At 55.8% G+C, this 12,216-nt stretch overlaps 1 protein-coding gene across 5 annotated transcripts; it reads left to right on the top strand.

Annotated features, from left to right (window-relative positions):
- The first annotated feature begins 297 nt into the window (after positions 1-297).
- On the top strand, positions 298-11,577 carry XNDC1N (XRCC1 N-terminal domain containing 1, N-terminal like). Of its 5 annotated transcripts, none has more exons than XM_075014712.1 (10): positions 298-383; positions 2,865-2,987; positions 3,356-3,494; positions 4,152-4,307; positions 5,331-5,488; positions 5,993-6,069; positions 6,675-6,916; positions 7,786-7,876; positions 8,205-8,341; positions 10,070-11,577. In XM_075014712.1, the coding sequence occupies exons 2-10, from the start codon at positions 2,943-2,945 to the stop codon at positions 10,315-10,317; spliced, it is 1,293 nt and encodes a 430-aa protein (XP_074870813.1). In that variant the 5' UTR covers positions 298-383; positions 2,865-2,942; the 3' UTR covers positions 10,318-11,577. The 5 variants fall into 5 exon arrangements, with proteins under 5 accessions (XP_074870813.1, XP_074870651.1, XP_074870983.1 ...); XM_075014550.1 differs by lacking the exon at positions 298-383 and adding an exon at positions 390-451; XM_075014882.1 differs by lacking the exon at positions 298-383 and adding an exon at positions 448-469.
- The last annotated feature ends 639 nt before the right edge of the window (positions 11,578-12,216 follow it).

Below are 12,216 nucleotides of genomic sequence, written 5' to 3'. Positions count from 1 at the left end.
ACTAGAAAGAAACATAAACCCTGTTAAAAAAGACCGATTCGTTGGCCAGACGCCCCTAGGAGCATTAAAATCCGCGGATCACTTAGGAACTGCGGGAATTAAGACGTGGTCTTTCCGGTAGAGTGTCTGCACGTTTTATTTTGTGTGCTCAACTTGGGAGACGCTCCCTGCCCTCGTGCCTCCGCGCCTGCCGGGCCCGAGACGTGACGAGGCTCTCGGGAGAGACTACAAAGCCCGGCATGCCCCGCGCGCCGCCTGACCCTTGACCCATGTGCGTTCCCTCCGGGGGTGAACAGGGCGGTGTTTTTTCCCCGCCGAGCGGGGAGGGAAGGGAAATCCACGGAACGTTGTCCAAATGGTTCCGGCGCACGCCGGGGTCAAAGGTCAGGCGGGTTTTGGCGGGAGCTTGAGGCGCGCCCAGCGGGCGGCTGCGCGGGCGCTGCAGCAGGAGGTGGCGGAGCAGCGCGGGGTGGGGCGGCCGGGTCATGGCGGAGGCGGGGGGAGCAGGGAAGCCGTGTGTGAGGGGTGGAGGAAGGCGGGGGTGCGGCTGCTGCAGGGGTTCGGGTGTTTGGGGTCTGGGAGCCAGGGAGCCGGGTGTGGGGGTTTGGGTGAGGGGAGGAAGGCAGGGGCCTGGGGGTCCTAGGGGTGTTTGGAGTGAGAGGGGTCTGGGGGAATGGAGGAAAGCTGGGCCTGGGATGGGGAGGGGGGTTAGAGCGCTGCAGGGCATGGCTGGGGGTTCGGGTGTTTGGGGTGGGGGCGGGGTCTGGGGGTTGGGGAGAAATATGGGGGGGTTCGGTGAAACCGGGGGGTAGGGAGTGACTGGGTGGGTTGTCGGGGGAAGGGGTTTCGGATCTGGCTTCGGGATGGGGTCAGCCTGTAATAGACTCTGAGGTGCTGGGAGGGGAAGCGCTGGGAGGCTCTAGGTCTTATTGCATGGGGGAGGGGTGGTAAGATTTTGTGCTGGTGACTGGGTGGGGAATGGGTGCGGAGGCCGAAGCAAGGAGCATCTATGCAGGAGGGCTGTTGCGGGTAGCGGGTGCATGGGAAAGCAAAGGGAGGTTTGTGTCCTTTCCAGGTTACTGTGGAAACGAGGTGCTGTAATTTGTGCCTAACTTATTTTTCTCTTGGAGAAGGATCTGTAGATATGTATTTTTTGTTATGGTTTCATTCAATTGATTCCCTCAATGTATAGGTATAGAGTTTGCCCTGGAAAATAAATTAAAATTGGATTTTTTTTAACTGTGTTCACCATTTTTTAAGTGATTCTTGACTTTGTGAATAGGTTAACTTCACATGTAAATGTTAATGGAAAAGCCTAAATGATGTTTTTATTTTGCTGCAGTTTCACATATTGTTGTTAGTTTAGATGCTACTTAAAGTGGTTGCTTATTCTGATTTTCACTGGCCAGTCCTGAAAGCTTTTAGGATATTAAAATACCTTGAAACAATTCCAGGCCAGTGCAGTATCATTACCTGGGCCCTTTGTGTAATGAGACAGTATCCAAAATGATGAATTTGTTTAGCAAAACAGACATTTAAAGCATAGCTTAAAGTGCTCTATGGCAGTCAAATGTTTTAAAAAAATCAGCAAATGTCGTTTTTCCTTTAAATTATCCACAGACTTTGCAGTATGAGCAACTTGGGATAATCTAAAGTGAATCTATAGAGTCCGGAGTTGAGGGACACTGAAAGATGTGGAGGAAGTGAGTGAAACCTATGGAAGGACGTAGAATGCCGAGGGAAGGAAGTATAATTACATATTATTTCTACAGGATCTTGGGTATACTTGGTGCTTTGTTGATCAGTACAAGACTCACTCAATGATTTCCAGTTCTGTCATTCCCTCTGAAGCACCTGGTATTGGCCATTGTTGCAAAACAGGGTATTGGGTTAGATGGACATTTGGCCTGATCTGATATGGTGGGGTCTTAAGGCAAAATAATTCTCCTTCAGACCCACTTCTTCCATGAAATTTACTAGCCAACTAGCTGGAGAGAAACGGAGGGGCAGTCTGGTAAAGGTGAGGTGGGTTTATGTTCTTCTAATTAAAAAGTACATACATAAAAATGCTTCCTGCTTTGGCCCTAGTCCTCTAATCTTCAGTGGGACTCTGTGTAGTTGTAAGAGGTCTGTCCATGTCCCCCCGATTACAAGACTTTTGACATCCTTCTGTCGTTCTCTCCCATGTTTCTTATGCTGCCAGTCCTGATCCTGCAACTGGATCCATGGAGATGGTACCTTGTGGCTGCATAGAGTCCTGGACATCAGGCTAAGCTTTCCTAAGCATGGACAGCATCTTTCTATCAGTGTATAGTACATTGACTCATGATCCTGAATGGAATCTTGTTTGTCATCACAATAACATTCCAAGGAGTTTATCAGCTGGTCTAGTTGGACCAATTTCACCTTAGATGGGAATTTAAACTGGTGCAAAGAGCCAATGTGGATGCTCTGATTTCAGTTGGACGGACTTTCTTTTTGGTTTGGTTTAAGTCACGTGGAAATCGGATAGTTACACTGAAATAAGAATGTCCTCCTGGGGGCAGTTTGTACTGTTAAATCCAATCCCCATGAAATTCACACCGAGGTTAGACTGGGGCATCTTTCCTGTACAGAAGGCCTCTGATCTGGTAGAAAGGAGATGCAGCGGGGTCAACCAGGCATCTGAATGTGTGTTGTTGAGGCTTTGTTCACGCACAGCACAGAGTGTGATATACAATAACATCTCCTTCAGCGAAGGCAGAGGGAGGGTCATAAGGATCAGTGACTTGCAAACCACTTTGTCGCTGAGCTGGTGCCATGAAAAAGTGAAGAAGAAAAGGTGCTGATTTCCATAAAGAACCAGATTCTGTCTCTTCCCCCAGACATTGACAGACCAGATGGAGCCAGGGAGCCCAGATGAAGCTTCTAAGCCAGCAGCCGGGTTTTCTGACAACTGAGAAATGGCTCCAGTTAAAATCAACCATGTCGTGTCCTTCACGTCTCAGGTAAGAAGGCTTTTTGTCTTCAGCTGCAGTTCTTTCCTTTGACACAAGAGGCAGCTATGTTTTCTTGCAAAACTCTGCGTACCCCAGTACTGTGAGATCCTTGAATGGAAGGCTCTGTAGGAATGGTATAAATTGACATAGGTCCACACTTCCCCACTTTACATTAGCTGAGGATCTGGCCTGGAAGGTGCTGTGAATTGGATACAGCATTCTTCCTACACTAAACTGTTATATCGTGTTTCTGTGGGCTGTTAAACCTCTAGCAAGCTTCATCCCAGAAGTGCCAGCACGCCCACTTCTGTCCTCTCCCCTCCTCTAAGCACTGGGCTTCTTTCCCTTCCCTTCCCCTCCCCTCGGGTGTGGTGCAGGACCCCAGGTACCCAGTGGAGAATCTGCTGCACGAGGATGACATTCGCCCTTGGCTGAGCTGCCCACAGGATCGGAGCAGGCAGCTGAAAGTGGAGTTGCAGCTGGAACGGGCTAGTTCTATCGGCTACATAGACGTAGGTATGCGAGTGAGAAATGGAGGACCCCCCACACCCCGGCCAATTGAGGGCAGTCTCACCTCCGGAGCTCTCTGGGGTCTCCTGTAATGTCACAGCACTTGTGTTTGTGCTGGAAGGATGTGTGTTCTTAAGAGCCCAGAGGTGTCTTGCTACCTCTCCATGCTCCAGTGATAACACTGAGCTCCTGCCTCTTGGCCCAGCCATCCCTGTTTTACTGAGGGAGAAACTGAGGTGTATGGTGAGCTGAACTGACATGTTCAAGTGAGGCAGTGGCAGAGCCAGACTGCCTGTCCCCTTTCTAACCAGCCAGCCACAAGTGACAAGTCCCTTCCTCAGAGCTAAATGTTCACTCTGCTGCTTATGCCAGCAGGCAAATTCAGGTCAGTCTGTCTCAGGCTGGGATACTGGTCCCTGGGGTGCAGATGAGACCATTGCTGCTGGCACCTGGTGGGTGGGTCCCTTGTGGGTGCTCCTAGCAGAGAGCAAATGGGCCACGGAGACAAACAGTCCGGCTCCCTTCCCGTTGTCCCTCCATGGCTTCCCAGTCAGCACGTTGGTGCCCTACATCAGTGGCCAGATGGACAGTCAATTTCACTGCAGCTCGGAGCTGAGGGAGGTCCAGCTGCTCTGGGCCTGACCTTGGCCCCTCTGCCCGCAGGAAACTGCGGCTGTGCCTTCCTTGAGGTGGATGTGGGGCGCTCCTCCTGGCCGCTGGATCAGCCCTACGTTACCCTGGTGCCCAGCACCACACTGATGACTCCGGCAGACTCGAAGCTGGGCAGGAACCGCTCTGGAGTCCGGATGTTTAAAGAAGGTAAAGGAGGAGAGGAGAGGCTGAGGGATTTGGGCTTGTTTAGCTTCACAGAAGAGAAGACTGAGGGGTGATTTAATAGCAGCCTTCAACTTCCTGAAGGGGAGCTCTAAAGAGGATGAAGAGAAACTGTTCTCAGTGGTGACAGATGGCAGAACAAGGAGCAATGGGCTGAAGTTGAAGAGGGAGAGGTGTAGGTTGGACGTTAGGAAAAACTACTTCCCCAGGAGGGTGGTGAAACATTGGAATGCGTTGCCTAGAGAGGTGATGTATTCTCCATCCCCAGAGGTTTTTAAGTCCCATCTTGACAAGGTCCTGGCTGGGATGACTTAATGGGGGTTGATCCTGCTTTGGGCAGGGGGCTGGACTAGATGGCCTCCTGAGGTCCCTTCCAGCCCTGGGATTCTATGATTCTAAGGTTTGTCGTCAGCTGGGTATCACTGATCAGGGCTCATGGCTGGTGGTGTGTCACATCTGCCATTCTAAGCCCTGTTATGGCTGGTGATCCCATTTCATGCTGGGCATTCGTCCCATCTCCAGGGCTTCCCTCTCTGGGTACTCACACGGGCCCTGCACGATGGCATCTGGGTAATGGGAACCGATCACTCCTGGACCTCCTTCCCACCATGCCTGGGCCTATGTGTTGCCCTGGGGCATTAGTCTTTCTTCCTCAGAATCAAAAAGTGTTGGCCACTAAGGCAGGATTGGCTGGACCGTTGGTGGGTGCTGGTGGAGCAGCGTGGTCCCAATGGCTTGCTCTGGGTTGTCATACACGTGGGGTTTTAGGGTGGAGCGGCTGGTCCTCATGCTTGGATCTTGCTGGGATTCCAGGGGTTAGATCTGGTGCAGCAGGGCAGTCGGGGTTGTCCCAGTGGTTGGATCTGGGGTGCTGGGGCTGTGGGGTGGCAGGGCGGAGGGCATCCTGAGGTTAGGGTCATGTTCCTGAGTTCATGGCAAGGTTCTGAGAAAGAAACAGCGTCATGCTCAGGAGCCAAGCGCCCTGTCTGCTCCTGCCCTGTTTTGCAGGGGATTTCCTGACAACCGCGCTGGGCGAGAAGTGGGATCGTGTCAGGATCACCTGCAGCCAGCCCTTCAACAAGCAGGTCCAGTTCGGCCTCTCCTTCGTCCGCATTCGCACCCCACGGGACCCTGACCCCAGCCAGGTAGCTCCGGATCTACCCCAGGTCAGTGCCTGCGAGGGATTCTCGTGCCCCTTTCACACAGGAAGTGCTCGAGGACAGTGGAGAGTGGGCTTGTTCATGGTAGGGATAGGCCTGTGGCCTGTTCAGCCCACCCTGCCAGGCCCACGGGTGCGGGGTGGCCTGTTCAGTTGAGTGCTGGGAGAGATAGAAGAGACACTGTCTTGGAGGGGGACCAGTGCAGGGCTGTCCCTGTCTTACGTGCTCTGGCTGGGCCCAGCAGGCCGTGAGCTCCATGGGGCAGGGCCGTGTCATCGTATGTGTCTGCGTGGTGCCTGGCGAGACGTGCCCCCATGCTGTGGAGTTATCTCCTGTGGGCCCATCGCCGGGGAGCAGGGATCTAGCACACAGCCGAGAACAGCCTAGCCATGGCCGTGAGGGGCTGGATGGGACGGGCTGGGTCTCCTCTCTATGCTGCTGCTGGCTCTAGCAGGGTAGGGCCATCTCCCAGGGGAGCCAGTCTTTGAGCCGCATTTCCCTCTCCCCCAGGGGGTGCCCGAACCCACGCCCAGGCTCTGGCTCGCCGGCCCTGCCTTTCGTAGGACTTTGTTCCCGGAGGTGCAGCCGTAAGTAGCCTCGGGGGAGTGATGGGGAATGGGGGGGATGGGCCACAGGCAGCACTAGGAGCCGTCTCCCCTCTCCTCCCCACTAGGCTGTCATGGACCCCAGCTGGGGCTGGCTAGGCTGGTGGCTCAGCCTGGGAGGAGCCCCTTGTTCTAGTGTTCCCGCCCCTGCTCCAATCACCCTGTCCTCTCCTGGCACAGCCTTACTTGGCGTTTTGCCCCCATTGGTGGAGCTGGGTGGCCAAGCTGCTGCTGAAGGCTGCTGCAGGGGCTGTTCTCCACCAGCTGGATCTAGCCGCCCAGGAGCTGAGGGCCCAAAATGCCCAGGGAAGCTTCGGGCTCTGTGTGTTTCTTGTTCCCCTGGGAGTGAGCCCCTTGGGGCGCCCTGCAAGCCAAAGCCGTCCCCAGGGCAGCCCCTCCTGCTGCCATAGTACCCTCACCTGGGTCACCGTGGGATCGACTGACCTGCACGCCCAGCTTCAGAGGAGGGTGTCTGCGGCCAGTCCCTGTGCTGTTCCTGGGGTCTGGAGCAGGGAATGTCGGGCCTGTCCAGGGGGTGCCCCAGCGGGTTGGCAGGAGTCACTGGGACTCTGGTTCTCTCGGCCCAGGAGCAGCGGGGAGGAGGAGGAGGAGCTGAAGAGCCGCCTGCAGCTGCTGGAGCCCAGTTCTGGGCCCCATCCGCGCAGCCCAGCCTGTCTCAGCCGGACAGCCAGGATGGTGCTGTCAGCCACCCAGTCCCGCAGCCGCTCGCTGTGGCTGGGCCCCAGTGCCAGTTCTACAGCAGCCGAGAGCCAGGGTAGCCACCAGGTGCAGCAGGGCGAAGATCAAGCCAGGAGCCTGGGGACAGCAGGTGAGTGGGAGCCTTCTCCTTCTCTGGGTGGGGCCAGGAGCTGCTGTTCTGGCAGAGAGTGATGGACATCAGGGGAGGGCCTGACTCGGGGCCGGTCAGCCTGGTGAAGGACGCCCCAAGGGGTCTACCACTGGAGGCACTGCCTGCAGCCTGCGAGGGTCCAGCTGGGTCTTGTACCCAGCCAGCTGCTGGGCCGTGTCCGCCCCGGGCCTGCTCTGTCATCTCCCAGCCAAGAGGGCCGAGGTCCCTCCACTGTTCAGCGGGTAAGAGGAGCCTGAGGTTGGTGGGTGCTGCTGGCCCCATCCAGTGTGCTAGGGGGCTAGGTAGGACTGGCCCCCATGCTCTCTGGTGGTGTCCGCAGCTGGTCCTTCTCACCAAGAGCCTGTCCTCGGCAATGGGCTTTCCTTTGCTGTCAGCAGCTTATGCGCCATTTCCTCCCAGCGCTTGTTGCTCCAGCCAGTTCCCCCTCCCTGGGGTCTCCACCCTCCTAGCACCGAGCTGGCTGTCCCCGAGGTAGCTTGGCCCCAGGCGCAGAGTCTGGGCTAGGCTTGCCTGGTGCTCATCTCAGCCAGCAAATCATACGTGTTGGCGGCTCAGCAGCACCATTCAGAATCGGTTCTTGTGAATTTGGGAGCATGGGACACTCCCGGTCTCTGGTCCCACCAAGCAGCCTGCCAATCTGGCATGGCAGTATGGCCTGGGTTTTGTTGCCAGCACCACCATTGGCTTCCAAGGTGAGCTTGGGTGAGTCTTTTTTCCTTGCTTGATGCCTTAGTTTGCCTATCTGGGAAATGGGGATAAGGACCTTCCCTCCTGGGTGCAGCACTATCCGGGAGCTAGGGGCAATGCCGCTGCTGGTTCTTTTCCAGGGCCCATGCAGGATGTCCGAGCTGCTCCGGTCCTGAGGAGCAGCCGGGTGAAGCCAAGCAGGAGACATGGATCGCAGGATGCCACTGGGAGGTAACAGAGCAGCCCTGCTGTGTTCCCCTTCACCCCCCAAATGTCGGGGCTACCTCTTCAGAGCCCTGCTGGCAGCTCCTCTGAGCCAGCCCACCCGGTGCCCTCGTGGGGCTCTGCTCTGTACCCATCATGCCGGTGGGTGCATGCTTGGCGTAGGAAGGGGTGAGGAGGAATGAGGGTGATCCTGGCCCTTTTGGCCACTGCCTCTGGTGCATCTCAGCAGGCAGGGCATCTTCTGTACACCCGGGCTGCACTTCAGCCCTTTGGCCTGTGAGCGCAAAGGACACTGCACGCTGGCGAAACAGCTGCTCCCGATGTCTCTCTGCAGGCCTCTGCCAGCATCCTCTGCTCCGCACCGGCCTGGCAGCCGGGGAGGAAGAGCCAGGAGCCGGGGAGGAAGGCCCCACAGGTCGGCTGATGGTGGAGAGCTAGCCAGGGAGATGGGCACTTGCCCCATCTGTGCGGGTGAGTGTTCTGGGTGTGGGCTGGCGCTGCTGCTGCCTGTAACGAGTCCCTTACAGCATGTGTCCTGCTTAATTACTCTTCGGGCCTGTTGCACCCACAGTGGGGCTGCGGTTCATGGGACCCACCCCTGAGATGCAGCCAGCTCTTTGGGGGTGGGGGGGGGCGCGCAGCAGGCCCCACTGTCCACTCTGTGCTTGTTCCTGCCTATCAGGTGGGTTTGCAAACCCAGCAGCAGCCAGTACATACTGTCACTGTCACAACACCCTGTCTGTGCGCCCTGCACACACAATCACTGCCGCACACATTGTGTCTCGCATACCGTGTTTCTCTTTCACACTTGTGTGCTCTGTCCGCCAGCCCTGCCCCATCTGTGGGGTTCGGGCCTGGCCCGTGACCAGTACCAAAATTCATGAAGCGGTCTCTCTGGGATAATTATTGCCCCCCTGTATTAGAAGGCTGGCCAGGTTAGATTGTTACTCATGTGACCACCCGAGGGCACCGAGAAGGCAGCGTTCCACACAGCACGCTGAGAGCTGCATCACAGTTTCCATCACCTTTTACGGCCACCAGCCACTTCCTTGTGTTCTCCCTGCTCTGGATGGCAACTTGGCTGCTGCTGTTCCTGCCTTTGCAGGCAGGCGTGGACTTGGTGAGCTCCTGAGGTTCCCTCCTGCCCTGGATCTCTGTGGTTCAAACTTGGTTATTTAAAAGTTACCCCTTACAGCCACGCTTGGGGCCCGAGTGACTTGATTCTCAGAGTGGCTATGCCCCCGCCAGCTCAGCTGGCTTCTGCGACACCTGCAGCCGCCTGCGCACACCTGGTTTGCAGAGGTTGTTGAACATTGGGAACCAGGATTTGAGCTCCACTGACCCAGCCCCCTGCAGCACTTTCCTTTGGCTTCAGGAGCCTTCCCTGCTCTTCAGCAGCCACCATGTGCCGCCCAGATGTGGCAGGTGGATGTGTACAGTGGTTTGGGCTCCTAGGCTGTGTCCACACTAGCATTGCACTTTCAAAAGAGGCGTGTAAATGAGGAAATAGAAAATGCAAATGAGGTGCAGATTTACATATGTGGCACGTCATTTGCATATTCTTGCAAAAGAGTTTTTTTTGAAAGAATAAAGCAGGGTATATGCTGCTCTTTTGAAAGTAAACCCATCTGCGAAAGAACCCTTCTTCCTGAAACAAAGTAGGGAGAAGGGTTCTATCAAAGATGGGGTTTACTTTCAAAAGAGCTGCACCTACGTTGCTTTTTTTTCTTTCGAAAGGAGAATACGCAAATGAGATGCCAGATATGTAAATCTGTACCTCATTTGCATTGTTTCCTTATTTGCATGCCTTTTTTGAAAGTGCAGTGCTAGTGTAGACACAGCCCTAGTGAATGAAAGCTCTGCTCTAGGAGTTGTCTGGTCTGTGCTGTGCAGGAGGTCAGAGCCGGTCATTCCAGCCGTCCAGTCTGGCCTTGGGAATCTGAGAAGCACTGCACACTGAGTGTCCTAAGGTGACAGCTGCACCCTGTGCATGATATTGCCCCCTCCTGGATGAGCCCAGAGCTGCCCGATCATGGGACAGGCTGTAGACTAGTGCAAGGTGATGGAGTCTGAGTAGCCAGGACTTGGGGTTCTGAGTACTATCCCGGCTGTTGCCCTGAAGCCCAAGCAGCTGGTGTGTATGGTATTGGCAACCCAGGTGCTCTGGGTTAGCTCTGCTCTCATCTCTCTTCCCTGCAGGCTGCTTCAGCGCAGATCTCCTTCCCGTTCATGCCTCCACCTGTGGGGAAGACAGCTCCCTTCCGGACGCAGCCTGGCCATCCCCGCCACAGGATGATCTGTGGGGCGAGGAGCCCCCCGAGGCTGGGGTGCTTTGCCCCATCTGCAAGTTCCGGTTCAGTGCAGCAGAGGTGGAGCGGCATGCCAGCACCTGTGGGGAGCAGGCAGGAGCCCTAGAGACCCCCCACTCCTGGCTGTGGGTGGAATAGCCCTGGTAGGGCTGGGTTGGACTGGAGAGGAACAGCACAGGCCCACATCCCCCATGAGCCCTGTGTTAGGGTTGCTCTGCTCAGCTGGTATGGAGCCACCATTGAATTGAAGGGGCCCTGGATGATCCTAGCCACTGGGGCACAGGCTCTCTGGATGCATTCAGCCTGGGGGCATCTCCGTGGGCTTCAGAGGAGAGACCGGATTGGCCCATTGTATTTGGTGCTTCTCTGGGGCTGTAGCCTGATATCCCAGTGACAGGCAGGCCTATGGCAGCTAGGTGCCCTGCAGCTCAGGCCTGGCCTGTGCCCCCGCCCCCAGGCTTTGGCTTTTTCTGAGCTCTGGTGCTGATCCTCTTGGTATCAGGCCCTGGAGTGGCACCTGCCAGTGCTGTGGAGCTGTCCTGGGGATGGAGATAAGGGGCAGATGCTCAGCTATTCACGTGCTGGCTGAGCCATGACCTGGGTCTTTTGTTCTGTGCCAGGCTCCCTCCCCTCAAGGGAACCCCTCTGCCAGAGGGGAGCTGCAGGTGGGGCTGTCTGTTGCTCCTGGGGAAGGAACAATGGCACCAGCCTGGTGCCCAGCACCAATGGCTGTTGAGCCCAATGGGTCCTGAGCTGATGCCATGCACAAAACGCACTGTGGGGTAAGGCTTGGCCGATCAGGAGGCAGATCCACTGTGTGCTGGCTGCACAGTGCACAGAGAACATCAAACTCACTTCACTTCTGGCCAGAGGCACTTTTTTCTCTGTCTGCCCTGGCAGCCCTCACATTGAAGGGGAAGCTGACCCACCTTTTTGTTCCTGGCTCTGATTCAACTCCCCCGGGGAGGACTTGGCTCGCATAATATGAGTAATAAAGTCTCCTCTGTAATCCTGCCGGGTGTAATAAACCAGAGAGGGGTAGGTGCCAGCAACGCTCTGCTGCTCGTGCTGCCTCTATTCATCTCTTCCCTGCACGAGTAATAAACGTTTCTGGTTGCCTGCATCCCTTTGGTGGCTTGGGCGCTGCTGTGTTATTTGCAGAACGGTCAGTTATCCTCACTGGGGAGGCTGATTTCAGCTTAATGAAACTGTTCAACCCCTTAGCCAGGGAGGTAGTGGCAAGTGTTTTATAGATATCAGTTCAAACAGCCTTCTGGGTAAGGTTCTGGCCTGGAGCTCCTGGGTTCTAGTCCTACTGCTGCCATCTCGAGCCTTACTGCATCTCTGTGTGCCTCAGTTCCTCCCTTGTAAATCAGGGCTGCCTTCAGGGTTGGGAGTGCCCAGCATAGAGGGAAAAGATCTCATTGCCTACGTCTACACGTGCCCCAAACTTCGAAATGGCCATGCAAATGGCCATTTTGAAGTTTACTAATGAAGCGCTGAAATGCATATTCAGCGCTTCATTAGCATGCGGGCGGCAGCGGCGCTTCGAAATTGACGCGCCTTGCCGCCGCGCGGCGCGTCCAGACGGGGCTCCTTTTCGAAAGCACGCCACCTACTTCGAAGTCCCCTTATTCCCGTGAGCTCATGGGAATAAGGGGACTTCGAAGTAGGCGGGGCCCTTTCGAAAAGGAGCCCCATCTGGACGCGCCGCGCGGCAGCAAGGCGTGTCAATTTCAAAGCGCCGCTGCCGCCCGCATGCTAATGAAGCGCTGAATATGCATTTCAGCGCTTCATTAGTAAACTTCGAAATGGCCATTTGCATGGCCATTTCGAAGTTTGGGGCACGTGTAAACGTAGCCATTGATGCCTCCCTGTGTGCAGTAATAGCTCCTCTTTGCTGTGTTTAGCTCCAAGGCTGCACTGCCACCTGGGTGACGCTGAACTCTGTTTCCTAGAAATAGAGGTCGCCCTCCCATTCGGTTAGGAGTAGATCCAGAATGGTTCCCTGCTGTTATGACTGCGTATTGCTCAGTT

Source organism: Carettochelys insculpta, chromosome 1 (genome assembly GCF_033958435.1).
Source record: "Carettochelys insculpta isolate YL-2023 chromosome 1, ASM3395843v1, whole genome shotgun sequence".
Taxonomy (NCBI): domain Eukaryota; kingdom Metazoa; phylum Chordata; order Testudines; family Carettochelyidae; genus Carettochelys; species Carettochelys insculpta.
Note: the sequence above shows the minus strand (reverse complement) of the source record. Positions and strands in the feature narration are given on the sequence as shown.

What these genes read in the sequence shown, in the direction of transcription:
- XNDC1N (XM_075014712.1), top strand. Translation starts at nt 2,943, where the DNA reads ATGGCTCCAGTTAAAATCAACCATGTCGTGTCCTTCACGTCTCAG. An exon ending in TCGTGTCCTTCACGTCTCAG is followed by an intron (nt 2,988 to 3,355) that starts GTAAGAAGGCTT and finishes GGTGTGGTGCAG; the next exon opens with GACCCCAGGTACCCAGTGGA. An exon ending in CAGGAGCCTGGGGACAGCAG is followed by an intron (nt 6,917 to 7,785) that starts GTGAGTGGGAGC and finishes GTTCTTTTCCAG; the next exon opens with GGCCCATGCAGGATGTCCGA.